This window comes from Sprattus sprattus, assembly GCF_963457725.1.
Source record: "Sprattus sprattus genome assembly, chromosome: 5".
Classification (NCBI taxonomy): Eukaryota; Metazoa; Chordata; class Actinopteri; order Clupeiformes; family Clupeidae; genus Sprattus; species Sprattus sprattus.
This window is the reverse complement of record NC_137924.1, coordinates 12,841,640-12,854,669: the sequence shown is the minus strand read 5'-3', so window position 1 is coordinate 12,854,669 and position 13,030 is coordinate 12,841,640. Positions and strand designations below refer to the sequence as shown.

Sequence of the window (13,030 nt, the reverse complement as noted above, 5' to 3'; positions counted from 1 at the left end):
CCCTTCCCAGCGTCACGGGCTCATATCCGCGTGCACAACAACAACCATTAATCCAAGGGGAAACACTGAATGAGTAATCCTGTTAAAAAAAATTGTGATATTAATGTTGACCTAATTAATCATAATATTGATCTTGTCATAATTAGGCACAAAGATTACAGTATTGCTGAGTTTAAACGAAACGTTTAAAAACTGTTATAGTTATGACAGCCACCAGGGGCTGCAGCATCTCTCTCCTTGTTTTGAGAACTGTTTTCTCTTACTCATTCTCACGTGACTGGGTGGTCCTAAAAGGCTGTTCACATGACCATTTTATTTCTTCTAAGCGCAGCTGAGGGGGCATCATCTGTGGCATGACAGGAAAGCAGCGGTAAAAAGCGTCGTGACCGGACACACGTTTCGAAACATATTTCAGCACAAGAGGAGCGTGAAGGACGTAAATCAGGGTGAGGTTTGCAGCAGGTGCTTGAATTCGACGGAACGCTGTGTGTGTGTGTGTGTGCGCACTGTTTGTAAACGAGTGCGTTGTTTGTCTACCTAGCCCTCTTGCCGTCCTGTTGGCGTTCTTCTGGGCCGAGTGCACTGAGATTCACTTTGACAACTGACTGGAAACATGATACCTCACATTCGCAAACAACCTCTCCCCGTCGGCATAACATTCATCGTTGTGTTAGGTAAGAGCTGGTTACCGAGCATCGGGAGAGCTGGAAAGTTAGCTAGCTGACGTTAGCTAGCTAGCCATTTATTGTATTTTCAGCATTGTGTTTTTGTTGTAAACTAATCTTGCAACTGCTAACATTCAACACCCTATACTCGTGTTATTTAAATGGATTTTCCCCAACACCGAATGTAATTCATGACCCCTGTCGTATCTTCTGGTGTTGTTTTTCTGGTTTGGTAACATTGCTAAGCGCTCATGCTTGCAGTGCGCTAAAATGTATTGTCTCTGTCCCTCACGTGATTCTCCCTATGAAGGGCTTTGAGGCAAACCGCTGGCCTGGCACTGGCAAGTGTCACCGTCTGTTTTCATTAGGTTACATCCTACCTAGCAAAATAGATTGATGACGGCGGTGTTGCCGTGTAGCATATTTGTTTTTTTAGGACATCAGTTTCACACTTTTGTTTCATAACTGTAGAAGTTGATGACCTTCGTTATATTGCACTGGTTATCCTGTTAAACCCAAATGTGGTATTGATATTTGGAGATTTCCCTCTACTGCCTTACAGATTTCAAGTTATGGTTCCTTATGAAAATTTTGCAAAACTGAAGCCTTTATGAATGTTTGTGTCCGGCCCATCTGGTTTTTGTTTATTGAATTGGCCAATTTTGTTTCAAAAATTGATCTCATCTGATGTCCAAAGGGTCTGAACCTTTCTATGTCATGGCCTATACAATTTTATTAAATTGTCATTTGATGCATTCAGGAGAGTCGTGTATTAAATGGGGAGTAATACTAACAATTCTGTCTCCACAGCGGCTACGTTGCATCAATGCCTCACTCAAGAGGCAACAGCCACCACTGCCATCCCCCCGACCGTTGTCGCTCCGGCCACCCCTGCGTCTCCTGGCAACCCTGAGAGGGGCAACTACAATGTCAGCAATGGTAATGGAACAGCCTGTCTTATGGCTCGCATGGGACTGCAGCTCAACGTCACTTTCCTCAGCACAGACAACAAGGTACGCACCCTCAGTCACACTGCTTTGTTTGCAGGCTGTTTGTCCCAGGCTCAGACAGGGTCAGTGTGCTGCCTTCTGGCCTTTGGAGATGGTATCTGATTACTTATTTACAGTAAACAGCTGAATCTTCCTCTATTTCCAAGTAAGAAAGTTGTGTAAGTCGTTTAGTCTCATGATGAAAATATTTTGACCCCTTATGAGGGGTGCTCTTGTGTATATGACAAGTCCTTTTCTTTTTTGGGTTTCTTTTTTAGTTTTTTTTTTAGTTGTGTAGTCTTCATCCTCGTGATTTTTTTTTCACCCTCTTGAAGTACTGAATGGGAGGATGGGCCTTGGGGCTGAGTTGTTGGATTGTGACTAGATGTACTTCAGGTTTTGATTATCATTGAATTTGAATATTTTCTTTGAAACATCAAAGGTCAAAGCAAATCCCTATCAATAGTAAACCTTGCTAAAATGATCACATGTCTCACTACTAGCAAACTTGCCATCTTGAGAGTGCAGAAAGACAACACCATGTATGGATTTCCCCCCCATATCTCCTTCTCACATTCTCTGAAGGAATCAATAAATGAGTGCATGCGGAAATGCCTTTAAGGTTCATCAGATGTGGAAGGAGGGTAGGGAAGACTCGATCCATTAAGACAATTGCTCTAGTGCTTTAACCCTCACAAGCTCACTGCACTCGCTAGACCTGTGGAAGCGTTACTTAATGAAATAGCAAGGCACAACTTGATCCAACATATCCTCCCTGTCTGACTCACATTACCTACCGTTGTGCTTTGCTGCTGATGGGTGCTAACCGCACACATTTAATTAGCACCTAAGCCCACTCACAGCAGTATGCATGTGTATGCACGGCCTGGCATTCAAATATTTGCCTGTTGGTCAAAATAGACCGGCAATAGTTCTGCTGCTCTTGACTGATTTGTCATTTGAAAGTCTTGCCATTTTAGACTCGATTTCAGTAACGTGATCTGCTCTGATAGGTTTGCTGTGCGGGCGCGGGCAGGCATGGTCATCGCTGAACCTGTTGTTTTTTTTTTCTTTGTGCTTTTTTCTAAACGCTGCAGACTGTCCAGGAGTTGGTGAATCTGCATCCCAACCAGACCAAATTTGCTGGCTCTTGTGACGCAGACACCGCCACCCTCATCCTCATGGAGGATAAGACCAACCTCACCTTCTCCTTCTTACTGGTGAGTTCAGGAGCTGTAGGATGGATCCTTTATAGTCCTGATGCCCGAGGAGAAAATACAAACACTGAGAAATTCACCTAACACCTTTAGACAAAAGCAGCTACTGAAAGACCTTATGTAATTGTTAGGCACTGCTCCACATTCTGAGGAGAAAACTCTGACCACTAGGTGGAGCTATAGTCGCTAATGTTGATTTATTTTTTATTTTATTTTTTTCCAATTCTGTGCACGACCTGCATTCTAACTGCCATTTGCTTTTTTCCAGAACACAACATCCAATAAATATCACCTGAACAGCTTGGCGCTATCAGCATCCTGGCCTGATATGGCTGGTGAGATCTTTGTTACATTTGTATGATAAACGCTGTAATGATGTATATAAACATAACCTTCATTAAAGAAAACAAACAAACAAACAGGGATGTCGTTTTGAGATGAATGTCTTCGGACCTGTTGGCTAAAACTTCACTGTGTCCCTAATGTCTTAAGCTCCATTGAGCGCCTCCAACTCCGGCCTGGACTACCTGAGGGGAACCCTGGGCCGCTCCTACATGTGTCGGGAGGAGCAGACTCTGAGCGTCGATCAGAACTTCTCACTCAACACCTACCAGCTGCAGGTGCAGCCCTTCGGTGTGAGCTCCGATCAGTTTGGTGAAGGTCAGTCTTTCAGTTTCTTTCTTTTTGGCTTTGTCATGTTTATTGGCACGCATGGTCTTAATTTGACCATCCACAGTTCATTTTACTCTTCTTAGCAGGTTCACCCATTATTCAGTGCCTGAGAAGAAGAGTTTTTTCCGGTGTTCAGATCTGATGTGTGAACTGTTCCCCTCTCCTCTCCTCCCTATAGCTGAAGAGTGTGAGCTGGACGAGGACGACATGCTGATCCCCATCATCGTAGGCGCCGCGCTGTCTGGCCTGGTGCTCATCGTGCTCATGGCTTACCTGATTGGCCGCAAGAGGAGTCATGCCGGCTACCAGACCATCTGAGCACCCTCCTCTGATTTAGAATCTTAAAAAGCCAGGGAGCACAGCCAACCACCACCCTATCCCCACCCTCAAACACCCTTAACCATCACCTGCTAGCCTCAGCCTCTTACCCCATACACCCACAGAGCCTGGCCTCCTTCGTACCCATGCTATGGGCCCAAGCTCCCTTTTCAAATCCCCTTGCCCCACGCAAGCCCACAGCTCCGCCTCAATCCCGTGCCAAGGTTGGCCCTGCTCTTCCAGGACTTCCTGCCCTCTTGTATAAAAAAAAAAAAACAACAAAAAAAAAACCATGAATATAATATGATGTGTAACATGCAATTGAGACATGCTCTGAGCAGACTCAAAGGGGTCAGCCTGTGTGTGTGTGTGGCCAACCTCTGAAGACCTTGTGCTTAACCCTCACGCGCCTTTGTCAGTCTGGGTCTTCGTCTGAAGTTTTATAGAAGGAATGCTTTAGGGATTGTTATTGTTTTAACTTTGTTTTCTTTGCTGCTGTAGCTTGTCTTCCTTCTCGTTTTGGTGTTTTTTTTGTCCATCTGTGTTTGTTTTCCTCATATAGACAATAAGGATGTGTTCTAAGTACCATAGGAAAAAAGGATCCCCATTTTGACTGTCACAAACTTTCGTATCTTTGACGTCTGACCCATGTAGGTCCCTCGGACATGTAGGTGCTCCCCCACCCCTCCCTCGTGTACATATTTACATAATCCTAACGCTAAAACTAAACTGGTCTCTGTTCGAGACCTTTACTGGTAAACAAGTGGCTTTGCACTGGCACTTAAAAGACAGTTGGACGTTTATTTAACTGCTTTTTGGGTGTTTGTCCCCTTGTCCACTGATCCATCTGTTACAGGTTGGCATTCAAAAGCAATTAAGCTAAAGAAAATGAAAAAAACAAAAACAGGGCCTTGCTTTCAGGGTAGGTCCAGCGATGACAGCATCTAGTTGTGGTTACTTGGTTAACACCCAGTGACCCGAGGGGAAATTCCACAGGACGCCTTCAGCGCGGAGTTCATTATGGGCACCATGTGCATTGCTTGGAATCTGCTGAGGAAGTAGGTGATGAAGAGGGATTGCGATACTGACGGGAGGGAGGGAGGACTGCAGTGGGCCTCACTGGGCTTGCATTGAAGTGGTGTTGTGCATTTAGAATCACGAAAAGGGAGTTGATGTTACCTCACTGTGCAGGGTATCACACAATGTTCATGGGACTGTTACATGCTAGTAAATTTGAAGGGTGGGTCGGCCAAGCAGAGTTGTGTGAGGGTGTGAAGGATATTGTTACTCTGTACAGGGTGTGTCACTGCACTGCGAAGCCAGGACTCTTCATCATAACCGTGTTGCTGGTTGGATTCTCAAGCTGTGGTGTATAGGTACATGAAGTGCAGTTGATCTTTAACTGAGGGCATGAATGACTGCTAGCCCTTACTAGTAATTTAATTGTTTTAATAGCGAATGTTTGGATCACTTTTGAAATGCTGTGATTTCAATAAAAAGGGACAAACGAGAAGTAGTGTGGCTTTTTTCATACATACAAAGAGCATCTACCAGTAGTGTGTGTTGTCAACTAGTGTGCAAACCTGACGAGGTTAAATGAAGCACACTGCCACCATGTGGTCAAAAGAGTTTTTTTTTTTCATTTTTGGAAGCCAGTCAATACATTCATATACAGCCACACTCAACAGTACAAAAGCACTTAACCATCATATTAAAGAACACCAGTAGAAATAACATAGAAAGTACAGCAAAAAGGGTCTTTACAATACATTTTTCTATAAGCCGTTTTAACAGCTAAAATGAAATGTGGGACACCTGAGTTAACTTCTTAGACAAAACTTTTTTTAATGCGGAATGCCATCTTTTCTATTTCATTAGAATTTATATGCCATTTCCAGTTCAGAGGCAGTGCAAAGGGTGGTCACGGCCCTGTCTCCTGTTTGTTACAAATACATGTGAGGAATGTTCGTGTGCAGACACTGAAAAAGAGCAGATCTCAGGGTCGCAGGGCAGCCTCCTCGGCCACTATGCGGTCTCTGCATGTGAGACGGAGTTTCCTTACCGTCGCCATGGACAGACTTCCAGGCTCCAAAAATATTTTCTGAAAAAACATTCAGTATGTGAACAGTTTTAAACAGAACTTGATGTATTAATAAAATAAATATCGACATCAGATAAAGATAATATAATCATTTTCTATTGTTTTAGTCCAAGGTAGGCCAAAAATGTCTTTGATAAAAAGTTGAGAAATGTTTTTGCTACTCTTAAAATATGAATGTGTTTATCCACATTTAAACATGCAATGCTGGTTTGGGAAGTCAATAGAAACAGAACCACCTTGTGTTTTTTTCACAACCAGCCAAAGTCAACAAGTTATGGGACAGGGAGTGTTGTGTTTACACATTTCTGTGCTCAGAAGGAAACAAAACCTATACATGGCTTACCGAGTGTAACATAACATGCAAATAAAAATCGAGCGGAAAGAAGCCGTGCGTGGCCTCAAATCTCACCTGCATGAAAGAGTGGCAGTCCTCTACAAACTCCCCGTGGGTGATCTGTTTGAAGCGCTGACAGACGTCTGGAAGGTTCTGCGCCTGTAGCAGGAGCGTCTGGTGGTGGCGGATCAGTGTGAGGGCCACACGGAAAAGGATCTTTGAACCCTCGTAGAACAAACAGTCCCAGATCCTCAAGACTGTCTGGTGGTGGGGAGTAGGGGAGGGACCAGAGGCAACAGAGGAGGAAGATGAATATCAAAAACAAATCTGACTGAAAGACTACATAAATGCAACCCTCTTGAGAAATAACTTCCTTCCCACCTCCACTGGTAGGACATCGATGAAGAGGCAGATGAACCAGCGGGACACCACCAGGGACCACATGACGTTGTGCTGCTGCATCAGGTGCCACACCGCGGGCACCTTCACCTTCAACAGCTCCCCCAACACCTCCTGATCCGTCTTCAGACCCAACATGGCTGCCGTGTAGTAGTCTGTCACACAGGGGCAGAGACGAGACAAACGTTCATCATTACTGGCCAGCTCCACAAAGACTAAGTAGGCCATTTGGATGGAAAAGGGTAGAAGGCTGCAGACCTGGTAATATCCTGCCCAGTAAGGCATCCATCAGCCAGAAGGACTTCTCCTCATCTTTTGTAATGATGATCAGATAGCCTGCAATGAAATTCATCCCCTGTAACACAAAAGGAATTCCATGCTTGTGAATACAACAGTGGCCATGAGTCCTGCGCACTAACTTGGTTCTCAGGCAACATTCCAAAATCAGAGCCAGAGTCAGTTGCCATCTGTGTAATTGAAATACTATCCCCATCCTATGTGTACTCGGGCTCCTGAAGAGGGTGCCCCCAAGAGGTAAGTGTTTACAGGGTGGGTGTGGCTAGGACCAGGGAAGGCAGAGACAAGCATGACAGAGAAACACAACTGCAGACTGAAAGTGTAAACGGATCCTATAGAGCGATGATATAATTGAGCAGGGTGAGGCTGCCAAGAACAGATGCTTCTTCAATGACACACTAAAACCACCAGGTGGCGTTTTTCATACAACCAAATTCAAAATGTTGTAAATATTAAAAACAAAATTGAGCATTTACTCCAGTGTCGTATGTTGTTATGGAGTAACAGTTTTTGTTCTTATCAACTAAACCTGTTTGGCTGTTCAGAAAGCCACATATGAAGAAGTTCAAGACATTTTTCGTATTCAAAACATTTACAACTTTTCATATTCAAAACAGCTAACACTGTCCTAAACAGGACAACACATTTGATTTGCAAAATGCTCCAACCAAATATTGAACATATGCCACTAAAGCAACTATTCTATAAAACTTTATAATGTGAACAAACAAACGAAAAGCACAAGCTACAGTTGTCAATTTCCACCTATTCCATCTGTCTTTGTAACTCTCTATTCTTCAGCCACATTATCTGTTAACACTTTACAGTGTTCCATCACGTGCCGAAGGCAACTGTAAAAAAAAAAAAAAAAAAAAAAAAAGAAGGAAGGACAAGTGTCAAAATGCAATGGGCTATGCTATGTTCTCATGAGGTGGTTTTACAGAGAAAGCAACTGAACTCTCCCTACACCTTGGCCCTTCAGAAGCCCTTAGTCATTTCCTCATTCATCCTAATCTCCATCTTCCCATGACCCTTTTAAGAACGTACACTTCCAGATATGGTCTTGAATGACATTAATTTCCTTACTGCAACAAAGTCAATAATATTTTAACATGGAAGTCTGAAATACTAATACTAATACAAAACATTCACACATTCACAACTGCGACAAAGCGAGTATAATAGCTTCTGTTGCACTTATTGTTCAGAAAAACCTTAAACATGAATGATATTATTACTACTATTATTATTATTATTAATACCCTCTACAGGGATTTTTTTTAATTTTAATAAGTTCCATTTCTGCCTTAGCAGCACTGCAGTTTTGACTGTACAATTTAAGGCTAGGTTGAAAAACTATCAAAATGTGGCAAAACATGTTCTCAATCATTCTTACTCAGGAACACAAAATTATACATAATCTCACTACAGATATATGAATATTTGGTGCACATGTACAAACACACACATACACAGAAAGCGAGAGAGAAACACAATGATCACAAATATTTCAAACTGGGCAGACATCCATAAAAAGTGCCCTGTCTTTCGAAAGGCTTCTGCAGCCCATTTAATGAGCCTATTACTGAAAAGAGGGAGGGTACAACTATGCATAGCTTCGGAAGACATGGAACAAACATTCCTTTGTCCGCTAGCAGGAGAATACAAGGTACAGACAACTGGCTCCAAAAAGGTTATAAGCAGGTATGGTGGTACGGGTACCTGGCAGTATCCCACATCATTGTTGTGGTGACCATAAGCCAGGAGCACATTGTACAGAGCCGTCTGTAGACACGAGTCAGAGGAACTTCTGAAAAGGACATTGTCCGGGAAGGTCCTGTGCATATCTATGAAAGGGCATGACCACAGTTAAATACTGACAAACAGGCACAGAAAAACAAACTAGCCTTTCATGTAGTGTGTTCCCCTTTCCCTCACTTCCTCAACTCTCAAACTATTGTGAAGTTAAGATTTAGTCATGTATTTTGTGGCTGACAACTTTGAGGTAAATGTATTGTTTACCAACGGATGATGGATACGATGGATACGAGGTACAATCTACCCTGCCCTCCACACACACACACACACACACCACACACCACACACACACACAAACACACACACACACACACACACACACACACACACAAAGGATATTCCTTCATTGTTCTCCTGAATCCCTATTCCATCCTGCCCCATCTCATATTTCCACATCTTACCAAAGAGACTCATACAGATTATGACCCCTGGCTGCATGACTAGCCCATCCCTTCATGAAGCCTACCTAAGCGTATAGTCTCCTCCAGCTTAGCATTGTGCTTGTTTTTCAGGAGGGACTGGTAGTATCCTGGGTGCTTCTCCAGCTGCTCCTGAGCACCACTGGCTGCCATCCAGATCTGAGCACGGTGCTCTTTGGGTACTCCTTTACGCACATAGCGCTTCACTGTGGAATGGACCACAGCAACACTCCAGATAAATGGATTCAAACTAAATAGGTTTTATAGAATAAAGTGATGCATGTCATGATTTGATTCAAACTATTTAAAAAGAAAATGATGCACTCGGACACAAAAATATGCATGTCATGTCATTGACTGATTGATTGTGTCCGAGTGTGTGTGTGTGTGAGTGCGTGCGTGAGAGAAAGAAGAAGAAGAAAGACACAGACAGTTGAGAGGAGACAAGAGACAAGAAGGGGGGGGGGGGGGGGGGGGCAAGAGCAGCAGAACTAGTGCAACACCGGGTAAAGTGTTTGAATGCGCATCCCTCTCTCTGACCTTTTATGTTCTTCTCTACTTTCACATTTCCATGTAAAAGTTTGGACCATTTCACGGATCTTCTTCGAAGCACTGCAAGATACTCAGACATCATTTCCTCGTGGGACTCATAGTTGAAGTCCTGAGGCCTCTCAAACCCGTAGGGATCAACCCTGCGTAGACATGGGTGTTGCATGTCATGAAAATAACAAATAATGAATAGTTCATCATGCAAGTGGTCTGAAATGCACATAATGGACACAGAGAAAGGAACTCAGAAATATACCATTTAATGCAGACTGAGACCAAGTTAACACAGGTTTGGTAACCTTCTATGTTTCTTGTCATATAAAATCTATTAAATCTGTCATACCACAAAGGCCTACACCTAGGTTGTAAAACTTAAATTGTAAAAATGTAAATGGTTTACTTTTAAAGATGCACTTCCATCATATGATAAAGTAAATTGAGTAGGTCTGCACTCTCCAGCGAATGGACAAACGCAGATAAGAGACTGCAAATGGTCTCTGTAACTGACTGTATAATTTAAGAAACATAATATGACCCTCAGCATTTACCATACAAAGACGTTTTAAACACAAAACGGGCGATGTTATACATAGGAAACTGCTCATTTGAGCTACATTAGCCATTAGTTCTGACATAACATCTGTTAGTCGCCCACACCAGACAAGAAATAACTTGCATGCAAGTCACAGCACATAACACCCCATCGAATATTTAACGTAACACGTCATGAAAACATGCTAAGGGCTTTTCAAAATTACCATAACGTTATAAATTATGACCAAGTTAATTCAGAATAAACAAGGAAAACTGGTCAAAGGGTTAGTGACGTCGGTAATGTCACAAACAGATCACCTGACAAACAGGTGATTTCTCGGTGGGGATTTTGTAGGACGTGGAACGGTCTTCGCCGTTTCAGAAGCAGGCACACCTGGAGATTTCATAGTCCGAGCGATTATGATTTGTCAACTTTTAAGCAGGGCTTTAAGTCGATAAACAAGTTATCTGGTCCACTAGCCTACCTTTGTGATGTGTCTTTGCTGCTGCTGCTGTTCGTGTTGCTGTTGAGACAATCGTCCGAAACATGATATCCATTCAATTGACGGTCCATTTGGGACCAGTCAAAGCAAATAAGATCACTTTTTAATGTCTATAGCCTCATTCAAAACAGTATCGAGTCGATCGACAGGTCAGTTTTGCCACCCGAGCAGTAGTCCTCAACTAAGAACAGCGCCTGTGCCTGAAAAATGCTTCAAAGTTCATTACGATCTACACAAGGTGTCAAATGTCCCGTATCCAATGTCCGTTCCGATGGACAACCCACATCACAGGTGCGTAATAATAGTCTTGCGAGGCCAATAATACCGGAGGTACGGCTAAGGTAAACCAAAGAAGCTTTTCCCAGTCAGCCTATTAAAAGCCTTGCCTTGATAACACGGAAAAAAAAAAATACAAAATACTCTTTACAACTTAAAAGACCATTCGAGCGTACGTTAAAGTAAAATAAAACAAAACTGAGGGGAAACAAGAGTCCGATTGATCCACTTGACTAGCAATCCGTCGCGACTTTTTGCCCAACGTGCTAGATTAAACATGGCTTGGACGGCTCGAGGAGTCACGTTGCCCTTTTAACGTGTACTCACCCTCCCTCCATGAATGCTAATCCCCAGACCGAGCTAGGGGGACATCATTCATTCCCGTTTCGAGCACACTTTGAATGGGCTGTATTCAAGTATTCAAATCGAGTTTAGGCTATGTTCTAGGCATGCTCCATTGCAAGTGTAAGAAAGGCCTAATGAATAACTTCAAAAAGTTGTGTAAACAAAGCTTTTTTCCCTCTTTAAAACTGTTTTTAATAAGCAATAGGCCAATACTCAAATACATCAAAACGTGGTATGTTGTGCTTTACTGTAGGCTTTAAAAACGATGCAATAAAATCTTTTGAAATTGTTCATTTTTATTTCACTGTACTATCAGTAAAATGTGGATTCAAACAAAGTCCCCACACAGTTGTTTGTTTTGTACATAATGTGCCGCGTGCCCTCTCTTTCTTATGTTATGAGCCAAAACAGAAGTGGCTATTGTGGCTTTGACATGATCTTGTGTTATTTGTTGAGCTAACAATACTGAAGCTTGCAGCACTTAGCTTTGAGATGTGCTAATGCAAATTCTGTAGGTTTTACCTGGGTGTGCCCTATTGACATGAGGGCATGAGGACTCATAAGGATTTAACCTTCTGGAAATTAACTGCTTCTTATTGTTTGAAACAACTTCTTAATGGAAAGCGATTTAGACTGAGGTCTGTGGTCTAACAAAAAAAAAGGCAAGCTGAAATGTAACTCAGGCCCTGGATGGGCGATAATTTACAATGGCAAACCAACCATAATGCATATGAATATGAGTCTGTATGGACTGACGTGGAAAACACATTTCCTACTGTAGCAACTTTTCAATAATACATTTTCGTCTTGGTTAACATGTAGACTACATCCAATAGGATTAATGCTGCCAGTGTAGTGTGATGATGCCGTGACTCAGCGCGCGTAGTAGGGCACTGAAACCCCACAGGTAAGGGATCGAGCCCCTACAGCCAGAACACAAAACATGCAATCACTCCACGTCACAGTGGTCTGTAGACAGCGACGCCTAGAGGATTGATACAATGAACACACCAAGTAATTTAGTTCCTTGGTAGATTGGTCTCAAATTGGCATAATGATCTGTCCACATACGTCACATTTAAATATTTTAAATAAACGCTTATTTTAATGTATTCACTTATTTGATTACTTTGATATTTAAGTGACCTTTAAAAGTGTATATTGAAAACTTCCGTGAATTAGAAATTACTCAATTATATATATTAAAAAAAGCAATGGTAAAGTACCGAGACCAAAACAATAAACAGTGTATTATTATTTTGATTTAGGCAATTTTACACTCGGTTTACTAACCCAAATAATAACTGACCAATGAGTGACTTATTAAAGTCAATAATCTGGTCAAATACATGGACTTTACACAGAATGTATAAGCCTCAGACAAATAATAGACGCCGGTCTTAGAATATTATGTGTTGGCGTCATAAATTAGTTTACAATGTATGTGTGTGTGTATATGTGTATATACACACACACACACATATAGTATATATACATACATACATACATACATACATACATACATACATATACACAATGTTTATCTGGCACTTTGACATCACAGCAAACATAACACAGTTGGGCAATGATAATG

The 13,030-nt window shown here is 42.2% G+C and overlaps 2 protein-coding genes across 2 annotated transcripts; one reads left to right on the top strand and one right to left on the bottom strand.

Annotated features, from left to right (window-relative positions):
• Nucleotides 1-331: 331 nt before the first annotated feature.
• lamp1b (lysosomal associated membrane protein 1b) lies at nt 332-5,374 on the top strand. The gene is made up of 7 exons (XM_080839401.1): nt 332-446; nt 542-674; nt 1,476-1,678; nt 2,752-2,874; nt 3,140-3,206; nt 3,364-3,531; nt 3,722-5,374. Exons 2-7 carry the CDS (start codon nt 614-616, stop codon nt 3,859-3,861), a joined length of 762 nt encoding a protein of 253 aa, XP_080695527.1. The 5' UTR covers nt 332-446; nt 542-613; the 3' UTR covers nt 3,862-5,374.
• Nucleotides 5,375-5,518: 144 nt separating this feature from the next.
• LOC308365779 (growth hormone-regulated TBC protein 1-A-like) lies at nt 5,519-11,339 on the bottom strand. Its single transcript, XM_080839372.1, has 9 exons — nt 10,798-11,339; nt 10,631-10,706; nt 9,770-9,921; nt 9,277-9,435; nt 8,715-8,839; nt 6,954-7,050; nt 6,678-6,850; nt 6,372-6,557; nt 5,519-5,962 (listed from the first exon to the last, which is right to left on the bottom strand). Exons 1-9 carry the CDS (start codon nt 10,868-10,870, stop codon nt 5,858-5,860), a joined length of 1,146 nt encoding a protein of 381 aa, XP_080695498.1. The 5' UTR covers nt 10,871-11,339; the 3' UTR covers nt 5,519-5,857.
• Nucleotides 11,340-13,030: the final 1,691 nt, after the last annotated feature.